Source organism: Schistocerca serialis, chromosome 5 (assembly GCF_023864345.2).
Source record: "Schistocerca serialis cubense isolate TAMUIC-IGC-003099 chromosome 5, iqSchSeri2.2, whole genome shotgun sequence".
NCBI classification, from domain to species: Eukaryota; Metazoa; Arthropoda; class Insecta; order Orthoptera; family Acrididae; genus Schistocerca; species Schistocerca serialis.
Genome location: NC_064642.1, coordinates 232518468 through 232535841, shown reverse-complemented (window position 1 = coordinate 232535841; position 17374 = coordinate 232518468). Strand labels below are relative to the sequence as shown.

Below are 17374 nucleotides of genomic sequence, written 5' to 3'. Positions count from 1 at the left end.
ATTGTCGTAGGAACCATGCCTTCATACAGATTTCCACTACTGTAATTTTCTTTAATTGGATTTGGTAATCGAGGGGCGGGGAGAAGGGTTTCATTTGGACACCCTGTACATTAACTGGCAAACAGTTGAAAAAAGCTGGCGTGTATCTAGCGTGAACCTGCTTATAAAACTTTCAGAGTGAAAACTACGAAGATTCTTCAGCCGGCTACGTCTCTGTCACGTAGAGATCGCGCTGAAAACATTAAGCAGAAAACATCTCACACAGAGGTACACAAGCAGTCATTATTAGCACCTATCTTCTGTGGTTGGAACAGGGAGAAGCTGTAATAGGCGTTACGTTGGAAAGTACCCTCTGCCGTGTACATCACAGTGATTCGCAGAGTTCAAAACTACATGTCAGTTTCCTTCAAATGTCAGCATCTGACGTGGGACAAGAATGTTTGGTCTACAAATAAGATGCTTTTGCAGTGCACAGTAAAGCTTTATTTAGTCAACGAACGCCATGGCGACTAGCGGAAATACAATTTGAAGAAGCAGGTACTTGAGTGCAAAGCCGAGGTATCGGCAGACTACGGGAGAGCGTTCAGCAGGCCACGAGGCTCTTGTAGTTGCAGGCCGAGGAAGACTCGTCGAAGACAAGGTCCCCTGGGCAGGTGAACTTGCTGGCGATGTAGCCGCTGCCGGAGGCGGTGCACAGGTAGAAAACACTGCAGTCGCTGGGGTCCCGAACGTAGCCCGCGGAAATGCACACGCCGGAGGAGGTGCTGGCACTCGCTGCCGTGTTGCTGCTGCTAGAGGAACTGGAACTGCTGCTGGAGCTCGAGCTGGAACTGCTGCTGGAACTGGACGAGCTGGAACTCTGTAAAATACGTCATAGGCTTCAATAAAGGCAGATGGTTCTATCTAATAGTACATCAGAGATACTGTGGGAAGTTGTTCAGCGCTCCCTGCAGTTCCACGCCGTGCTATTAGGCGACATGTTTTATGTGGTCATTCTGCAGCTGTCCTGAAAGCTAGAGAGTTGATGGGTGGCTTCATAAGTTACGCAATTGCTGAATTTCTTCGGAATCGTGCCGGCCATGTGCTCAGGGTATAAGCAAGTACATGTCTGGAAAAACGATTGAAGACTGGAGAACATATTTTTACGTATGTTTGTAACAGTGTTATTTTTTGCGTACATTGATGTATTTGATTACTTGTGTAATAAAGCTTGTTACATCGAAGTTCTCCTTACCATATACCCTAAGCCTTTCGATATTCCGAGAAGTTTGTGACATTTGAGAATTGTGAAAAAGACTTGCGTTCTATTTTGTAACATACGCAGCATAAGATTGTAAGTTTCGTTGTGATTGAAAACTTTGTTCCTAGAGAGAAGGAAAGGTGAATTACGTCTTTTTGTTTGAGCTTTATAAAGTAATTGATTCAGTTTTTGACAGTCCCAATAGGGATTATTCCAGTAGCTGTCTTTTTTTTTATTTATGATTTTCTGGAAATGTTACGCTTGTGACCAGATAGTCATCCCTAAAAGTCCATCATGCATGAAGTCCATGAATGGCTCCGTGTAGTAATCGAACATTAACATTTCCAGTCAATGACCGTTTCACTTGTACAAGAGGACTTAGTCCATTCCACGTTAACACAGCCCACAACATTATGGAGCTACTACCAGCTTGCGAGTGACTTGTTGACAACTTGGGGCCACGGTTTCGTGGGGTCTACCCCACACTCGAAGCCAACTGTCGGCTCTTACCAACTGAAATCGGGACTCATCTGACCGGTCACTGTTTTCCAGTCATCTGGGGTCCAACAAATATTGTCAGGAGCCTCGGAGAGGCGCTGCAGGCGACGACGTGCTGTTAGCAAAGGCACTCGCGTCGGCCGTCTGTTGCCATAGCACGCTGTCCTAACGGAAACGTTCGTCGTATGTCCCACATTGATTTCTGCGGTTATTTCTAGCACTGTTGCTTCTCTGATAGGACTGACAACTCCCGGTTGTTAAACGAAGGCCGTCGATCACTGTGTTGTCCTTGGTGAAAGATAATGCCTGAAATTTGGTATTCCAGACACACTCTTGACATTGTGCATCTCGGAGTACTGAATTCCCTAACGATTTCCGAAATGGAATGTCCCATGCATCTACATGCAACTACCATTCCGCGTTGATTCCCTTCGTGCGGCCATAATCACGTCGAAAACCTTTTCACACCAATCACCTGAGAACAAATGACAGCTCCGCCAATGGACTGCCCTTTTATACCTTGTGTCCGCGATACTACCGCCATTTGTACATGTGCATATCGCTACCCCATGAAATTTGAAATAAGGACTATGGGACCAAACTGCTAAGGTCATCGGTCCCTAAGCTTACGCACTACTTAATTTATCGTAATGTACGAAGGGCGTGACCGAGCGAGGTGGCGCAGTGGTTAGCACACTGGACTCGCATTCGGGAGGACGACGGTTCAATCCCGTCTCCGGCCATCCTGATTTAGGTTTTCCGTGATTTCCCTAAATCGTTTCAGGCAAATGCCGGGATGGTTCCTTTGAAAGGGCACGGCCGATTTCCTTCCCAATCCTTCCCTAACCCGAGCTTGCGCTCCGTCTCTAATGACCTCGTTGTCGACGGGACGTTAAACACTAACCACCACCACCACCACGAAGGGCGTCCAAAACGTTTTGCACAGTCATCTCCAATTTTTTTGTTTTCTGCAGGAGAAGAATGAAACCTTTTGTGAACATTCTTGGAACATTTAACTATAAGTTGGTATATGAAAGTATTTTATTTACAGGTGAGCCATAATGGACCGTGAAGTAGATGTCAGGTTGCGACAACGGCCGGTGATGGAGTTCCTCTTCAAGACTGGCGATGACTCTGCCACATCGATTCACAGGAAGTTGCTCCCTGTTTATGGGGAGGACACAGTGGATCGCAGCAGAGGACAATCCACGATGCGGCAGACCATCGACGGCAGTGAGTGATGTGAATAAAGAGACCATTGATCAAATCATCGAAAATGACAGATGTGTGACGACACGACAGCTTGCTGAAATGACTCGTTTGTCATTGGGTAGCGTGGAATCACTGGTACAGCCACCAAGATACAGAAAAATCTGTCCACGTTGGGTGCCAAGGTTATTGATAAAAGAAATGATAACGATGGGGAAGAATGTGTGCGAGGATGTCATGAAGATCTTTACTGAAGAGTGGAAATAATGTTTTGACGGCGTCACCACCTAGGATGAAACATGGTTGTTTTTGTCCGAACCTGAGAGCAAAATCCAATCCATGGAGTGGCGTCATCCGGGTTCCTGTCGGAAGAAGAAACCAAGACTTTCACGAACAGCAGGCCGAAAGGTGATGGCCTCCTTCTTTGGGATCAGTGTGGTGTCATTTTCATTGACTTTTTGGAACCTGACTCACCAATTAACCGGGACTGCTACTGTTTGTCCTTGGACAAACCGCGACGTGCCATCAAGACCCACAGACCACAGCTTCAGGGTCAGCTCATCAGACTACACCATGTCAATGACAAACCCCATACAGCCCTTACGACGCAGGAGAAAATCAGGAAAATGGGTTGGGAAATGGTTCCTCATCCTCCCTACAGTTCAGACTTGGCTCCGTCTGATTTTTACCTCTTTGGTCGTCTGAAGGCCCACCTGTGCGGTAAAACATTTGATAGTGAGAAAGACCTTATTTCCTGTGTCACGCGATGGAGTAAAAATCAATACCCAGAATTTTACCAAAGCTCATTTACATCATGGAAAGAACGTTGGGCCAGGTGCGTCACAGTTGATGGAGGCTACACTGACTAGGCTCAATGTATAACTAAATGTTACAAGTATGTTCACAAAAAATTTCATTCTCCTCCTGCAAAAAATAAAAAAATTAGAGACGACTGTGTAAAACTTTTTGAACGCCCTTTGTAACTTACGCTAAGGACAAGACACAGACACCCATTCCCGAGGGAGGTTTCGAACCTCCGACGGGGGGAGCCGCGCGAACCATGACAAGATGCCCTACACCGCACGGCTACGCCAAACGCCGCTACCCCATGACTTTTGCACCTCAGAAAGTATAATAAATTTCACAATAAGTCGGACGGGGCTTATAATGTTCGCTACACATACAGGGCGAGATAAATTAGCGCACTCCAGAGCGTTTTCTTGCATATTATCAGCACAGAAATGTATATGACAGTATTTCGCTGTGTGATATTTTCGGTAGAAAACTGACGTACGTGAATGTCGAACTGGCAACACTGTTCTCACATATACGACAAAATATTCATTAAAGACGTTGTAACAGCATTACCCAATTACTGGAGCAGTTAAGAGTATACGTTTGAAGTACTCTAGCTGGAGAGTTTCGCGTCCATTTGGGAGCGTGTTCGTTCTTATTTGGCAATTTTAGCCTGCATCACGGTAAGATAGCGCTATCTAGCTTCTTAATCGTTATACCGACGTTCTATCAGGTCTCATAAAAATCATGTGTTTTTGTTGTGGCGTTAACGACCAATATCTATAGAGCAACCTACCCGAAACTTAGGAGGCTCTAGATTAATCAGTTGAATTAATTTCACTGACGCGAAATTCAGTTAATATGGATGAAATCAATGAATAGGCAATGGCACCTAAAGATAAAAGCGAAGCAACATTTAAAAATTCTGAACTTCAGTCTAGTGAACAGTCGTGATGGCCCTCCATCCTGTTCCTACTTCTGGTATTCATCTTCACATGCAATTATATTAGTTCATAAGTAATAGGAAGTAATAGAAAGAACAGTTAGTGTTGGTGAAATCTTCAGTGAGGCACTGAGGCGCACTCAGATAGCTTGAGCATTCGGCGGCTGCCCGCGGAAAGAAGGAAGTTTTGGTTCGAGACGCAGTCTGGCACATACTTTAATTAATCAAGACGTATTCATTACTTTTAGATTAACCTGCACTACATTACATTCATGTAATTAGGTGATAAAAGTCAGGGGATAGTAATATGCACATATACAGACGGTGGTAATATCGTGCATACAAGGTACAAAGAGCAGTATTCAGGTGATTCAAGTGAAAAGTTTCCCGGCATGATTATGACCGCACGACGGGAATCAATATACTATGAAGGCGGAATGGTAGTTGGAGTTAGATGCATGGGACATTCCATTTCGGAAATCGTGAAGGAACTCACTTTTCCGAGATCCACAGTGTCAAGAGTGTGCCAAAAATACCAAATTTCATTCATTGCCTCTCACTACGGCCAACACAGTGGCCGACGACCTCCACTTAACGACCGAGAGCAGCGGCGTTTGCGTAGAGTTGTCAGTGCTAAAACACAAACAACACTGCGTGAAATAACCGCAGAAACCAATGTGGGAAGTACGTCGAACGTATCCTTTAGGACAGCGCAGCGAAATTTGGCGTTAATAGGATATGGCAGCAGATGACGGACGCGAGTGCGACATCGCCTACGGCCCCTCTCCTGGACTCGTGACCGTATCGGTTGGACCCTAGACAGCTGAAAAACCGTCACCTGGCCAGACGAGTCCCGATTTCAGTTGATAAGAGCTGATGGTAGGGTTCGGGTGTGGGGCGGATCCCATGAAGCCATGGACCCAGGTTGTCAACGAGGCACTGTGCAAGCTGGTAGTAGCTTCATAACGATGTGGGCTGATTTTACATGGAATGGACAGATCATTGACTGTAAATCGTTATTCAGCTACTTGGAGCGACCATTTGGAGCCATTCATGGACATAATCTCAAACAATGATGGAATTTTTATGGATGTTATTGTCCCATGTTAGCAGGCCACAATTGTTCTCGATTGGTCTGAAGAACATTCTGGACAGTTCGAGCGAATGATTTGGACATATCGCCAGGCATGAATCCGATCGAACATTTGTGGGACGTAATCGTGAGGTCAGTTCGTGTACAAAACCGTGCACCGTCAACACTTTCGCAGTTATGGACGGATGTAGAGGCACATGGCTCAATATTTCTACAGGCGACTTCCAACGACTTGTTGAGTCCCTGCCACTTCGGGCTGCTGCACTACGCAGCGCAACAGCAGGTCCGACACGATATTAGGTGGTATTCCGTGACTTCCGTCTCCTCAGTGTAAACCTGCAGATTCTTCTTTTTTTTCCTTTTGCTAATGCCTTTGACTAGCATAGGCGCAGGGTCGGCATTGTTATTAACGAACTTGGCATGCTTAATTTAAGTTGTGGCCGGATGGCGTTCCTGTCGTCATCGTGTTACCCTCCTGGGGTGGAAAATATGTACCCCAACTTTTGCGTATCGGATTACGCATGCCGGCTGCGGTGGTCTAGCGGTTCTGGCGCTGCAGTCCGGAACCGCGGGACTGCTACGGTCGCAGGTTCGAATCCTGCCTCGGGCATGGGTGTGTGTGATGTCCTTAGGTTAGTTAGGTTTAAGTAGTTCTAAGTTCTAGGGGACTTATGACCTAAGATGTTGAGTCCCATAGTGCTCAGAGCCATTTGAACCATTTTTTGGATTACGCATGTGAAAGTGAGAGACGATTTTCTGTACGTTTGAGAATCGTGTTAACTGTGACGCGACTAGGGTACCAACCTGCTATTCACCTGGTAGGATGTGGAAAACCGCCTAAAAACCACATTCAGACTGGCCGGCACATCGACCTTCGTCGTTAATCCTCCGGACGGATTCTATCTGGGGCCATCGCACCACCTCGTCCCTGAATCGGTGCTTTAACGCGCACGGCTATCAGGATGGGTTCATAAACACAAGTTGTGCATAAAAAATGAGGTAAGAAGGTAGGTGTGTAACAGCGCTTCAAACAGGGTTAGAGTTTTGTCAGGCAGGGGCTGCGAGCACATAGTTCTTGGAAGCGTGTAGGACCCTCTATCTCTCAGCTGGAACCACTCATTGCTTCCTTACATCTTCGCGTTACGTGTTTTCTAAGAGTGAGATTGGTATCATAGCAAAGAAGATGTCCAGAATGCTCTGCATTGAACAGGTGAAGCATCAAAGACACGTTCTAACGTCTCACATAAGAAAATAAAATTTTAACTACGTCAAAAATACATTGGAAACTTATGAAAAACTGGTTGTTGTAAATGGATATGAAATCGTCGGGATATGTGGGATATCATTCAGAGGAAAAAAAAAGAACCAGAAGAAGGGAACGTAGGCAGTATAATGTGTATGCGTCATAAGCTGCTGTTAACTACAGTGACCACACTTACTGAGGAACTGCTGTTGGTGGAGGTGATTCCACGAAGGACCTCGTTGATGGTGCTGAGAAGAGGGTAAGTCTTCGAGCCGCAGAGGCCTTTGAAATCGTCTGTCTCCAGGCTCCAGATCATTCCACCAGCCAGGCCCATGTCGAGAACGTATTGGGACTGAAAACAAACATCAAAAAACATAGTTGTTGCCAATGTATATTGGTATATGCCATGCAGTGGTTGACATCAGAACATTACTCTAAGTTCATAGCTGGGAGTACAAAGGGGAAGGAAGGGTAATTTTTATCAATGGAAACCCACACTGCAGATCTTCAACAGTGTTTGTCTTGCTAGATCCGAATCTGTCTTCTGTTAATAGAATGAATCCTATTTTTAGTGCTCCGATACCTTTTATTACTCTTTATGTATTGCTTGCTATTATTCAATGGCTGTTACTACGGGCAACTTGTTTTTCAATTTTTGTTCTTGGTGGGCATTGAATTTTTAAACATATGACAGCCTTTATCTCTTGGTATTACTGGTTACCTAGTTGAGCAACTAGTCGCTTGTAGCGGTCTGTTTCTTTATCAATGTCTGAGGTGACTTATTAAGGAACTGAGGAACATCCTGACTTGACTACAAAGTTTCCGGGAGTATTCCTGGTATCGCCTAGTGGTTGGTTCCTCCTCAGCAGATAACAGGCCGGGAAGTAACTCAGAAAATGGAGTATGCGACGCAGCGCCTCATTTCGAAGCCGTTGCAATTTCTCAGTGTGAGATTTTGCTTTTGTGTCCCAGATGGAGCAGACAAGTTACATCGAACACCAGACTGTCGCTGCATGCAATGTATAATGATGACCTTGCATTAATTAGTGGGTAAAATGCGCACAGGATTTGAGGTATCTTCTTCCACGCCTGGTTTGCATGCTGTCTCCATGTAAGCCGTCGATTAACTGCCACTCCTAGGTATCTGTCTATCACTGTCCATTGAAATGGAGTGTGAGGGGTCTCCAGTTTGGTTCAAATGGCTCTGAGCACTATGGGACTTAACTTCTGAGGTCATCAGTCCCATATAGACTTAGAACTACTTAAACCTAACTAACCTAAGGACATCACACACATCCATGCCCGAGGCAGGATTCGAACTTGCGACCTTAGCGGTCGCGCGGTTCCAGACAGGTCTCTAGTTTTTCGAGATCATCTCTTGATGAGTGGCAGTGTCTGACTTTCGCTGCTGGCCAGGGTGGCCGAGCGGTTCTAGGCGCTACAGTCTGGAACCGCGCGACCGCTACGGTCGTATGTTCGAATCCTGCCTCGGGCATGGATATGTGTGATGTCCTTAGGTTAGTTAGGTTTAAGTAGTTCTAAGTTCTAGGGGACTGATGACCTCAGAAGTTAAGTCCCGTAGTGCTCAGAGCCATTTGAACCATTTTTTTGACTTTCGTTGCAATGAGTCCAACTCGCCGGTCCGTTACCAAATGTTTGATATCTCTGCAAGCGTCCTGTAGTCAGGGTTAAGTGCAGCTGGCGAACGGCTCCTGCTTAGTAGGGCAGTGTCATCTGAGTAAAAGCACTTGGTGACTAATGGCGAAGTTAGGAGGCGAGTACCCTAGGCACTGCACAAAACAGATCCTATAACGAATCCCTGCGGTACTCCTGTGTGAATCTGTCATTGAGACGATTCGCTGAATGCAATCCATACTGCGAAGGTACGCCAACAGAGGTAGTTCTAGAGATGCTCCACCACTGAGCTTAACATTCGCTAACTATTTATCTTGCTACCTCGAGTTTGCATTACAACATCAACTTCAGGCAACTGTTACTGTCTCACGAAGGCCTTGTAAGGTAAACACTTTAAAGTGAATTACATAAATGCCTTAGAATATCCACACTTGGTATTTTTAACTGGTAAATAACAAGAGTTTCTCCCAGGCTGTGAGGCAAGAATCCGCCAGAATGAATGTGGAAGGGTTTAGAGAATTATAGTGTCGGCTGTTACCTTGAGTCTGATGGATTCTTCGTTGTCGTAGCCAATCCACTGATTTCCGTTCACGGCATATGGCACCTTCTGCTCCTCGTCCCAAACGACTGTCCACCCACCAGCGTTAATCTTTTCACAGATCTGCAAATATGAAAAATATTATACAACCAGTTGTATTTATTCTAAAAAAATAGTACGTTACTGAAATACATCTCGACGAGATCAATGAATAACGTAATGTACAGCCACTTAGATAGTAGCAGTACAAAAGCAACTGTGACCTCCAAAATTTCGTCATTACAAGTGGTAAATATTATCTAAAGAAATTTATAAACCAATGAGCGAAATGGAATAAGCACTTGAACTGAAGAATGCCTCTGAAGGGTGTATCTGTATCAGCGGCCCAAACGGACACGAAGGTTGCAGATTGGCAAAAACATCGTAAACTAAGTATTACTCAAGAAAGAAATGTTTTCAGACGAACTTAAGTAATGATGGAGTGCTTCCTTTAGAATAAGAATCAACAACAATGTTGTTGTTGTTGTGGTCTTCAGTCCTGAGACTGGTTTGATGCAGCTCTCCATGCTACTCTATCCTGTGCAAGCTTCTTCATCTCCCAGTACTTACTGCAACCTACGTCCTTCTGAATCTGCTTAGTGTATTCATCTCTTGGTCTCCCTCTACGATTTTTACCCTCCACACTGCCCTCCAATACTAAATTTGTGATCCCTTGATGCCTCAGAACATGTCCTACCAACCGGTCCCTTCTTCTTGTCAAGTTGTGCCACAAACTCCTCTTCTCCCCAATTCTATTCAATACCTCCTCATTAGTTATGTGATCTACCCATCTAATCTTCAGTATTCTTCTGTAGCACCACATTTCGAAAGCTTCTATTCTCTTCTTGTCCAAACTATTTATCGTCCATGTTTCACTTCCATACATGGCTACACTCCATACAAATACTTTCAGAAACGACTTCCTGACACTTAAATCTATACTTGATACAATAGAAACGTAAATTGATGGCAATTAATACGGCTGGAGAATACTATATGAGTCAGAGGTGGCCGTGAAGACACGCCCAGAGCAAATGGCGGAGGGAGGGAACGTCAGGCCCGCTCATACCAACTACCCACCTTTTAGCTGCTCAGCACATCATATCCTCAACTTTTACCCGCTCAAAGGCACTATATCCGCAACTTTTACCTGTTCAGCACACCAACTTGCCCAAAATTGCCCTTAACGCCTCTACCCAAACTAGAAGCAAATCTGTGATGATTTTCTCTTATCATCCTCCGCAACACTTCAGTGAAGCATATTTTGAGGAGTGCAACAATGTTAATCTAAAAATTACCATAACATTTTTGTTACAGAAGCTAAATCATTATATTAAACACCATAACTGTCAGAAAGACGACGAAAAAGTGTTCAAAGAAAAAAAATTATATAACAAAAAGCTCAATTGAAAGCACTGTTATGTAAAAGATAAATTTAAGTTAACAATATAAATTGCTACAAACTGTAAAGAAGACACGTTAAGTTGCAGACAGGCACAAATAAAAGACGCTTGCCCAAAATTTTAATTGTGCCTGTCTACATGTGAAAGGGTCTTCTTTGCAGCAAGTAGCAATTTACTTTTTCCTACATTGTTCATATTCCTACCTGGCGTTTCCATTGTTTGATAAATTTAAGATAACACACTTCAAAAATTGCAGTTTGTTCGTTCACTATCTTGCCACTGCGCAGTTTTGTTCTATTTGAATATTTTACAGTAAAGGAAGTGTTAGAATTATATATTAATACATTCAGCTGCTGACGGGCGTTGATATATATCAAAGGGGACAGGTGAAAATGGGATCTCCTTCTTACATGGCAGACGCTCTATGCATCTGAGCCACCGAGGGCACAGAGGATAATGCGACTGCAGGGACTATCTCGCGCACGCCTCCCGCGAGACCCACATTCTCACCTTGTATGTCCACACACTACATTCATAGTGTCCCATCCCAACACACTCATTACTCGTCGAAGACATTCCTTCCAAGTCCCGTAAGAGTTGGGGTAATATGTGTGCATCTGCACAGAAGAAGAAGGTCACGGCCGGTATTGCCAGAACTATATACTTACATGGATATGGTGCCTGTTCTTTCGGACATGTGGTGCCTGTCCGAAAGAACAGACACCATATCCATATAAGTATATTTAATGTGTTGTCCAACTGAATAATTTCTGAAGAAGCGCACAGACAAATGTTTCGGTATAGGTGTTATCTAAACTGAAAAAAAGCTGTTGCCATCGGTAGAAAATTAAGAGAAACTGGATTGTTCAAGGCCTAGAGAGCCGGCCAAGGTTCTTAACAAAGAGTTGTTCAGACACGAAAATTTGAGTTGATGTTGTTGGATCTCTCTGGGAATGATTCATCAGCAAGCACCTGCTTACGTGACTACGAAATGCAGCCTTCAAAGAGGACATTATGCAGAGTGCTGGAGGATCATAAACAGTTTGCGAAAGGAATGAGGCCCAGCTCAGTCGTTGTATTATGTTGAAACTGGGGCTCTGGTCTTGGCGGATGTTACTTTGGACACTTTATGAACCTCAGTTTTGGTATAAGATGTAAGCTGTTTGTATCAGTAAGAAACTAAATATTCATTTTCAACCATTACATCCTTGTCTCAAAGGATCGTCCATCATTTGCATAATGTTGACCATAAAGTATTGGGGTAACTTGAGTAGTAAATAAGTGTGGCAGTACCTCATTGTACCCCATCATGCCGGACTCCATGGTGTATGGCCCGCTGGTGCCGGGTGCAGATGCAGGGGCTCCGACTCCGGTGTTGGCAGTGCTGGACAGGGTGAACGTCCTCCCGTAGGTGCCCATGCCCAGAACAAGTTTTGAGGGGTCGGCTCCATTCTCAATCCAGTAGCGCACACTCGAATCCTGGGAATCGTACAGAAGTGATGTGTCAGCTGCCGCTTGTGCCACCCAACCTGGAGCGTGCTTTTCCAGTGGAGCAGAGTAGTCGAATGGGGGACAGACACTCACCACGTTCAGTTGCCTCTCAGCCTCGGTCTCGTCAGCAGAGCTGGCGTACAGTGGGGCGTTCTGTCCGGTCTTGCCGTCCCACGATCCGTGGAGGTCATACGTCATCAGATTGATGAAGTCCAGGTATCTGTAGAAGATTAAATGTTGCAGGTTGTGATGCCTCTGTAACAGAGGGCTCTACAAGCAGTCTGGGAACACAAAAAGAAAGACAAAGTCACCAGATAATGAGGTTCCGGGACGGCCCCCAATTGTCATAGTATATCTAAGAAAAAGTGTGTTGTTGGTCTGCAGTGTCGGAGATATTTGCACAATGGAGGTGTCCGTGTAGAGTATTACAAGTTTTATGACCTTGCAGTTATTGACACTGCTCAAAAATGGGTTGCTTTTAGGAAGAAGGGTCTTGGTACCCACATGTCATTAGCGCGGGAAAAGAAGGCATTACGTAACACCAACGAAAGTTGCTAACAAATGATTCGACGGGCGCAATGAAGGACCTGAGATGTTCAATGACATGTTGGAACAAATAGAACCTTGCAGGAAGTTAGTGGAGAGATCCTCTGGATGTTATTGTTTTGTTTCTAAACTTACTATGTGATGGAAAGATCTTAATTTCGAATTTAGGCTTTATCGGAGAATTATTCGAGATATCAGAGATGAATGGAAACGTCATTTTGAAGCATCTGGTGACGATGTCCAGTAATAAACGCTTTGAAACACCGTTTCAAGGCGACATTTCCACTCATTTGATGTCCGGTGGAGATTTAATCAAGGCGTTATTTGTTTGAGATTAAGTTTTGTAAAGAGTAATTTTGATCAAACTAGCCAAGGTCCAAAACAGAAATCTTTTGTTTAAATGAAAAGAACTGTAATATATACCGAGCGAGGTGGCGCAGTGGTTAGCACACTGGACTCGCATTCGGGAGGTCGACGGTTCAATCCCGCGTCCGGCCATCCTCATTTAGGTTTCCGTGATTTCCCTAAATCACTCCAGGCAAATGCCAGGATGGTTCCTTTGAAAGGGCACGGCCGACTTCGTTTCCCGCCCTTCCCTAATCCGATGAGACCGATAACCTCGCTGTTTGGTCTCTTCCCCCAAACAACCCAACCCAATTGTAATATAGGTCAGTTATGTTTGTGTAGATGGTGTGCCAAATCTTTTGTTATTGACCGCAAATGCCACACTCAAGTGCAGTTGCTTATAATTAACATATGTAATTAATGTATGTGAACTGCTCAATTGTCACCTAATAAATCCATCAGTACTTAGTTAACTTCAGTAGCAGTGATAACAAATTGATCACCACATTAATTAGCTTCCCAAAGTAAGCAAAATTGCATAGTGCATAAAACGGCACCTAGTATGGAGATACTAGCTAATCGCTCGCTACAAGATGTTTTATTGTGATCTCGGTACTCTGGGGAGCGGATAAGGTATATGTTGCTCGTTTTCGACTTACTTGGATATTTGTGGAACGTCGTACGCTGTTCCGATTAGATAGCGACCGACACCCACTGCGGCCGTCAGAAGATACCCGTATTTGTCGAATTCTGTCCTCAGCTCCTTAATCAGCTCAACGAACGCCGTCTGAAACAGAAATTTTCTAGCGTCAGATCTCCATGTATCCATAACTTAGCGAAGGACACTGTGACTCACGTTAACGCTAATAACACAACGTAATTACTGTAATACAGACAGGTGGTGGAGAAAAATTTTCAGGCTGCATCTCCTAACAACCAACGCTTTTTGATCTTTTCTTTTTTGCATTACCAGCTTAGAGACATCATGGTACAGATTTACAAAAAATGAAAACTGATTCACTAACCATGTATCATTGTAACAGGAAAACTTTTGAGTTAAAAAAATACAAATAGTTCCAGTATGCGAGAAATACAGTGTGTCGTCAAAAGTTTGCAAACATCAAGTGAAATGTGGTATGTATGAGGCCGTGCCTTGCATCCGAGGAGTAAAAGGTTTATGCACAATACTAATTGTGAAGAAATGACAGTACCATTTACGAGAGCTGTTCGGAAAGTAAATGAAAACCACAGTGAAAATCAACAATTTTTTATTCGCAACAGTTAACCACACCTTGCAGCTACCTCTCTAATTAGTCGCCGCTCCGACTTAGACATCTGTCGTGGCGTTTTACAAACTTTCAGTACCCTCGCCACAGAAATCAGCCGCCTGTGCTTTCCGCCAATTCTCTACGCTGGTCTATCTTTCGTTGTTTGTGCCAAAATGTTGTCTTCATGGCCAGCGGTTCATGTGAGCAGAGATGAACAACGGAGGGAGCCAATTAAGGGCTGTATTATGGGTGATCAAACACTTCCCATCGAAAATGCTACAGGAGTGTCTTCATTGCCTCTGAAGAATGCGGCTGAAAATTGTCTTGAAGAGAGAAACGCATGACATTTATGTTATGTGCACTGCATAGCTTCAGGCGAAATCCCTCACTAAATCAACAGACTTGGTGAGAGGCTTTGTTGTTTTAGGCATCTCTGTGATCACTTTGCGCTCTGAACTGGAAAGAGCGATCGACAGGCCCAACACATCTGTGGAAAAGTTCCATCGGGTCTTCTTAGTAGTTTCCATTACGCGCCCAATCGGACCTTACTTACCGAATGCGCCTCGTGTTAATAAAGGAAATAAAATTACCAGAATGAATCTACTACCATTATGGCCCTCAGCAAATAGTACTGCCTAGTATTACTTTCATCTATTACGTTATTTTTGACGTGTTTAAGATACTGCCATCATCAGATCCTGTAATAACCAGCAAAATCTGTGTATAAAAAATTAGAAGTCAACATCCGTAAAATCTCATCCAAAAAATCCCTCAAACGAAGTTCAACTTAACGTGAAACTCTCCAGCAGAGTTCGCTACTGAATGGCCGCTTCGCCTTATGCTTCATTGCACACTGACAGTAAGCGAAACGTAGTATAAAGTAATACAATAAAATAAATAATCGTTCAGCGACCTTGCCAGTATTATTCGCAAAACAGGATGGTTGGTGTCTGAAGAACGAACAAGATTGTGCTGGCAGGGCTTTTTACTGCATTGGGTGCGACATTTCTTTTTCGAACCTGACGAAAGATAGCTCATTACGTTTTTCAGCAGCCACTGCCAAAAACTAGACCTTTTAATGCACTGTTGCAGTTTACCGAGGCTAAATGTTCAGCACGAAGAGTTCCTGAAACAGGGCGGTCGTCCTTTAGGAGTATAGTCAAATGGCAACACTGAAATCCTTCATGTCAAGTATCAACTCTACTCAAGTGGCCTGGTGCCATCTCAGCTAAAAGCGTTAACTCGCTTTCGAACGACAGGAAATGTCTCGCTGTCCAAAGTCGTGAGATAGACAAGATGTTTGAACAGTGTTTTTCCTGAGTGTTTGGTTCTCTATAATGATGGAGCTTTAGGCCTGAGTTCCAAATTCTAGCTATTTAGTTTCTTATTTGTCCGTACACAGAATGGAGGCCTCAGAGCGCAGACCATTGGTGCGCACCAACCGACAAATAACATGTGTATGATTTACTATGTTATCGGATCAGTTCTATTATTTTTTTGGTGTGCCAGTGTCGCTTGAGACTATAGCTGCAAGTGTTTGGGGTCGTTCTGAAATTTTGCAAAACTAAATCAGCATTTGAAATTGTACCTTATGCCTTAATGAGAGCAGCAACACACTTACTTGGTCAGATCAGATCTCAGAATGGTTTCCATACAAAAGAACGCACTTCTCGATGCAGGGAGTGACTCACCAGATCTCCTGGAGAACCGCCACGGTTAGCCGGATATTCCCAGTCCAGGTCGAAGCCATCAAAGCCGTACGTCTTCACGAAATTCACGACGTTTTGCACGAATATTGCTCGCAGCGAGGCATCGTTCATTACCTTTATAACACAGAAGCAGGCAGCGTGACGTCATTAGCAAAACAACTAAAAGGACAACAAATCTGCACTGCGCTTTGTGTTCTACTTACAGCCGAGTACGTAGCAGAACCTTCATTCCATCCTCCAATGGCAACCAGAGTTTTCGTGTTGGACGATTTCAGTGCGTTGAAGCGGTTATATGCGTCTAGCGTGAAAGGAAAAAGTCAGTGACACATCTAGTACATTTTATTGCAATATGTGGAAATATTACGTTATTTATTCACTTTACAGGGCACCATTTTAACTTCAATAAACCTCGAATTCTCTGACGCGAAAGAATCACACGTGAAACGTTAGAAAATTGAGCACGTAGCTGTGATTATTATAGTTTGTTCGAATCTTCCGTTAGCTGACTTACTTTTTCCACTTGGAAGGTCCAGCCACTCATCCAGAATCCTGACCTCTCCTGCAGACGTTATGCCAACGAAAGTGTAGATGAGGTGCGTGCACAGCTCCGGCTGAATGTACTCTATCTCAAACCTGCCGTTTCCGTTCCTGTAAGCGGACCAGCTGCCGTGGTAGCACACGACCTTTTCTGGAAAACAGTGCGAGCGTCATTTCATAGCTGTGGTGAGCACAAACAAAAATAACGAAACAATGATGGAAGAAGAAAGTACGTAACTACAGTATGTTTGAGACTCCAGAACCTGAAGTAACCTTTCAGAAGGTAACACAAAAGCAAATAATATATTGAGTTCTATGCTTCATTTGGCCTCTACATTCACATGGCTTTATCACGAGAACACACAGGCATAGGCGTATAGGAGTTTGGGCTAAACTTACTATCTTCGGCACCACAGATGCTGAGAGAAACGCCGAGGATCACGGCAAGTCCAAGCAAGAAGTGAGACATCTGTGAACACAAAAAATTTTTACTTTGTGATGACTGATCATGTGAACATACAAGAAAGAAAAGCGTTGAAATCATCTTGAGAAGTTTCGTAACATAACCTCAGTTATATATTACTAGTTTAGCGCCCGCTGCTGCCCTCGGGTAGACGGTATGGTTTAATTAAGGCCATAGAAGTATGGTCTTTTCCGAACGTATTTCTGACCAAAAAGCGATTCTGGTAGCTGGAGTCGAAGGTTTTTTTAAATCGTGTCTTTTGAGTTACCGTGGTGATATTTCCATAGAAACTTTCATCCCCTAACACGTATTTCTTTATTTCTAACCGCCGGCCGAAGTGACCGTGCGGTTAAAGGCGCTGCAGTCTGGAACCGCAAGA

At 44.1% G+C, this 17374-nt stretch overlaps 1 protein-coding gene across 1 annotated transcript; it reads right to left on the bottom strand.

Moving 5' to 3' along the window:
* Nucleotides 1-583: 583 nt before the first annotated feature.
* On the bottom strand, nt 584-17001 carry LOC126481592 (chitinase-3-like protein 1). Its single transcript, XM_050105454.1, has 10 exons — nt 16932-17001; nt 16507-16683; nt 16199-16293; nt 15978-16109; nt 13678-13805; nt 12221-12347; nt 11930-12115; nt 9195-9317; nt 7212-7373; nt 584-859 (listed from the first exon to the last, which is right to left on the bottom strand). Exons 1-10 carry the CDS (start codon nt 16999-17001, stop codon nt 584-586), a joined length of 1476 nt encoding a protein of 491 aa, XP_049961411.1.
* Between the last annotated feature and the right edge of the window lie 373 nt (nt 17002-17374).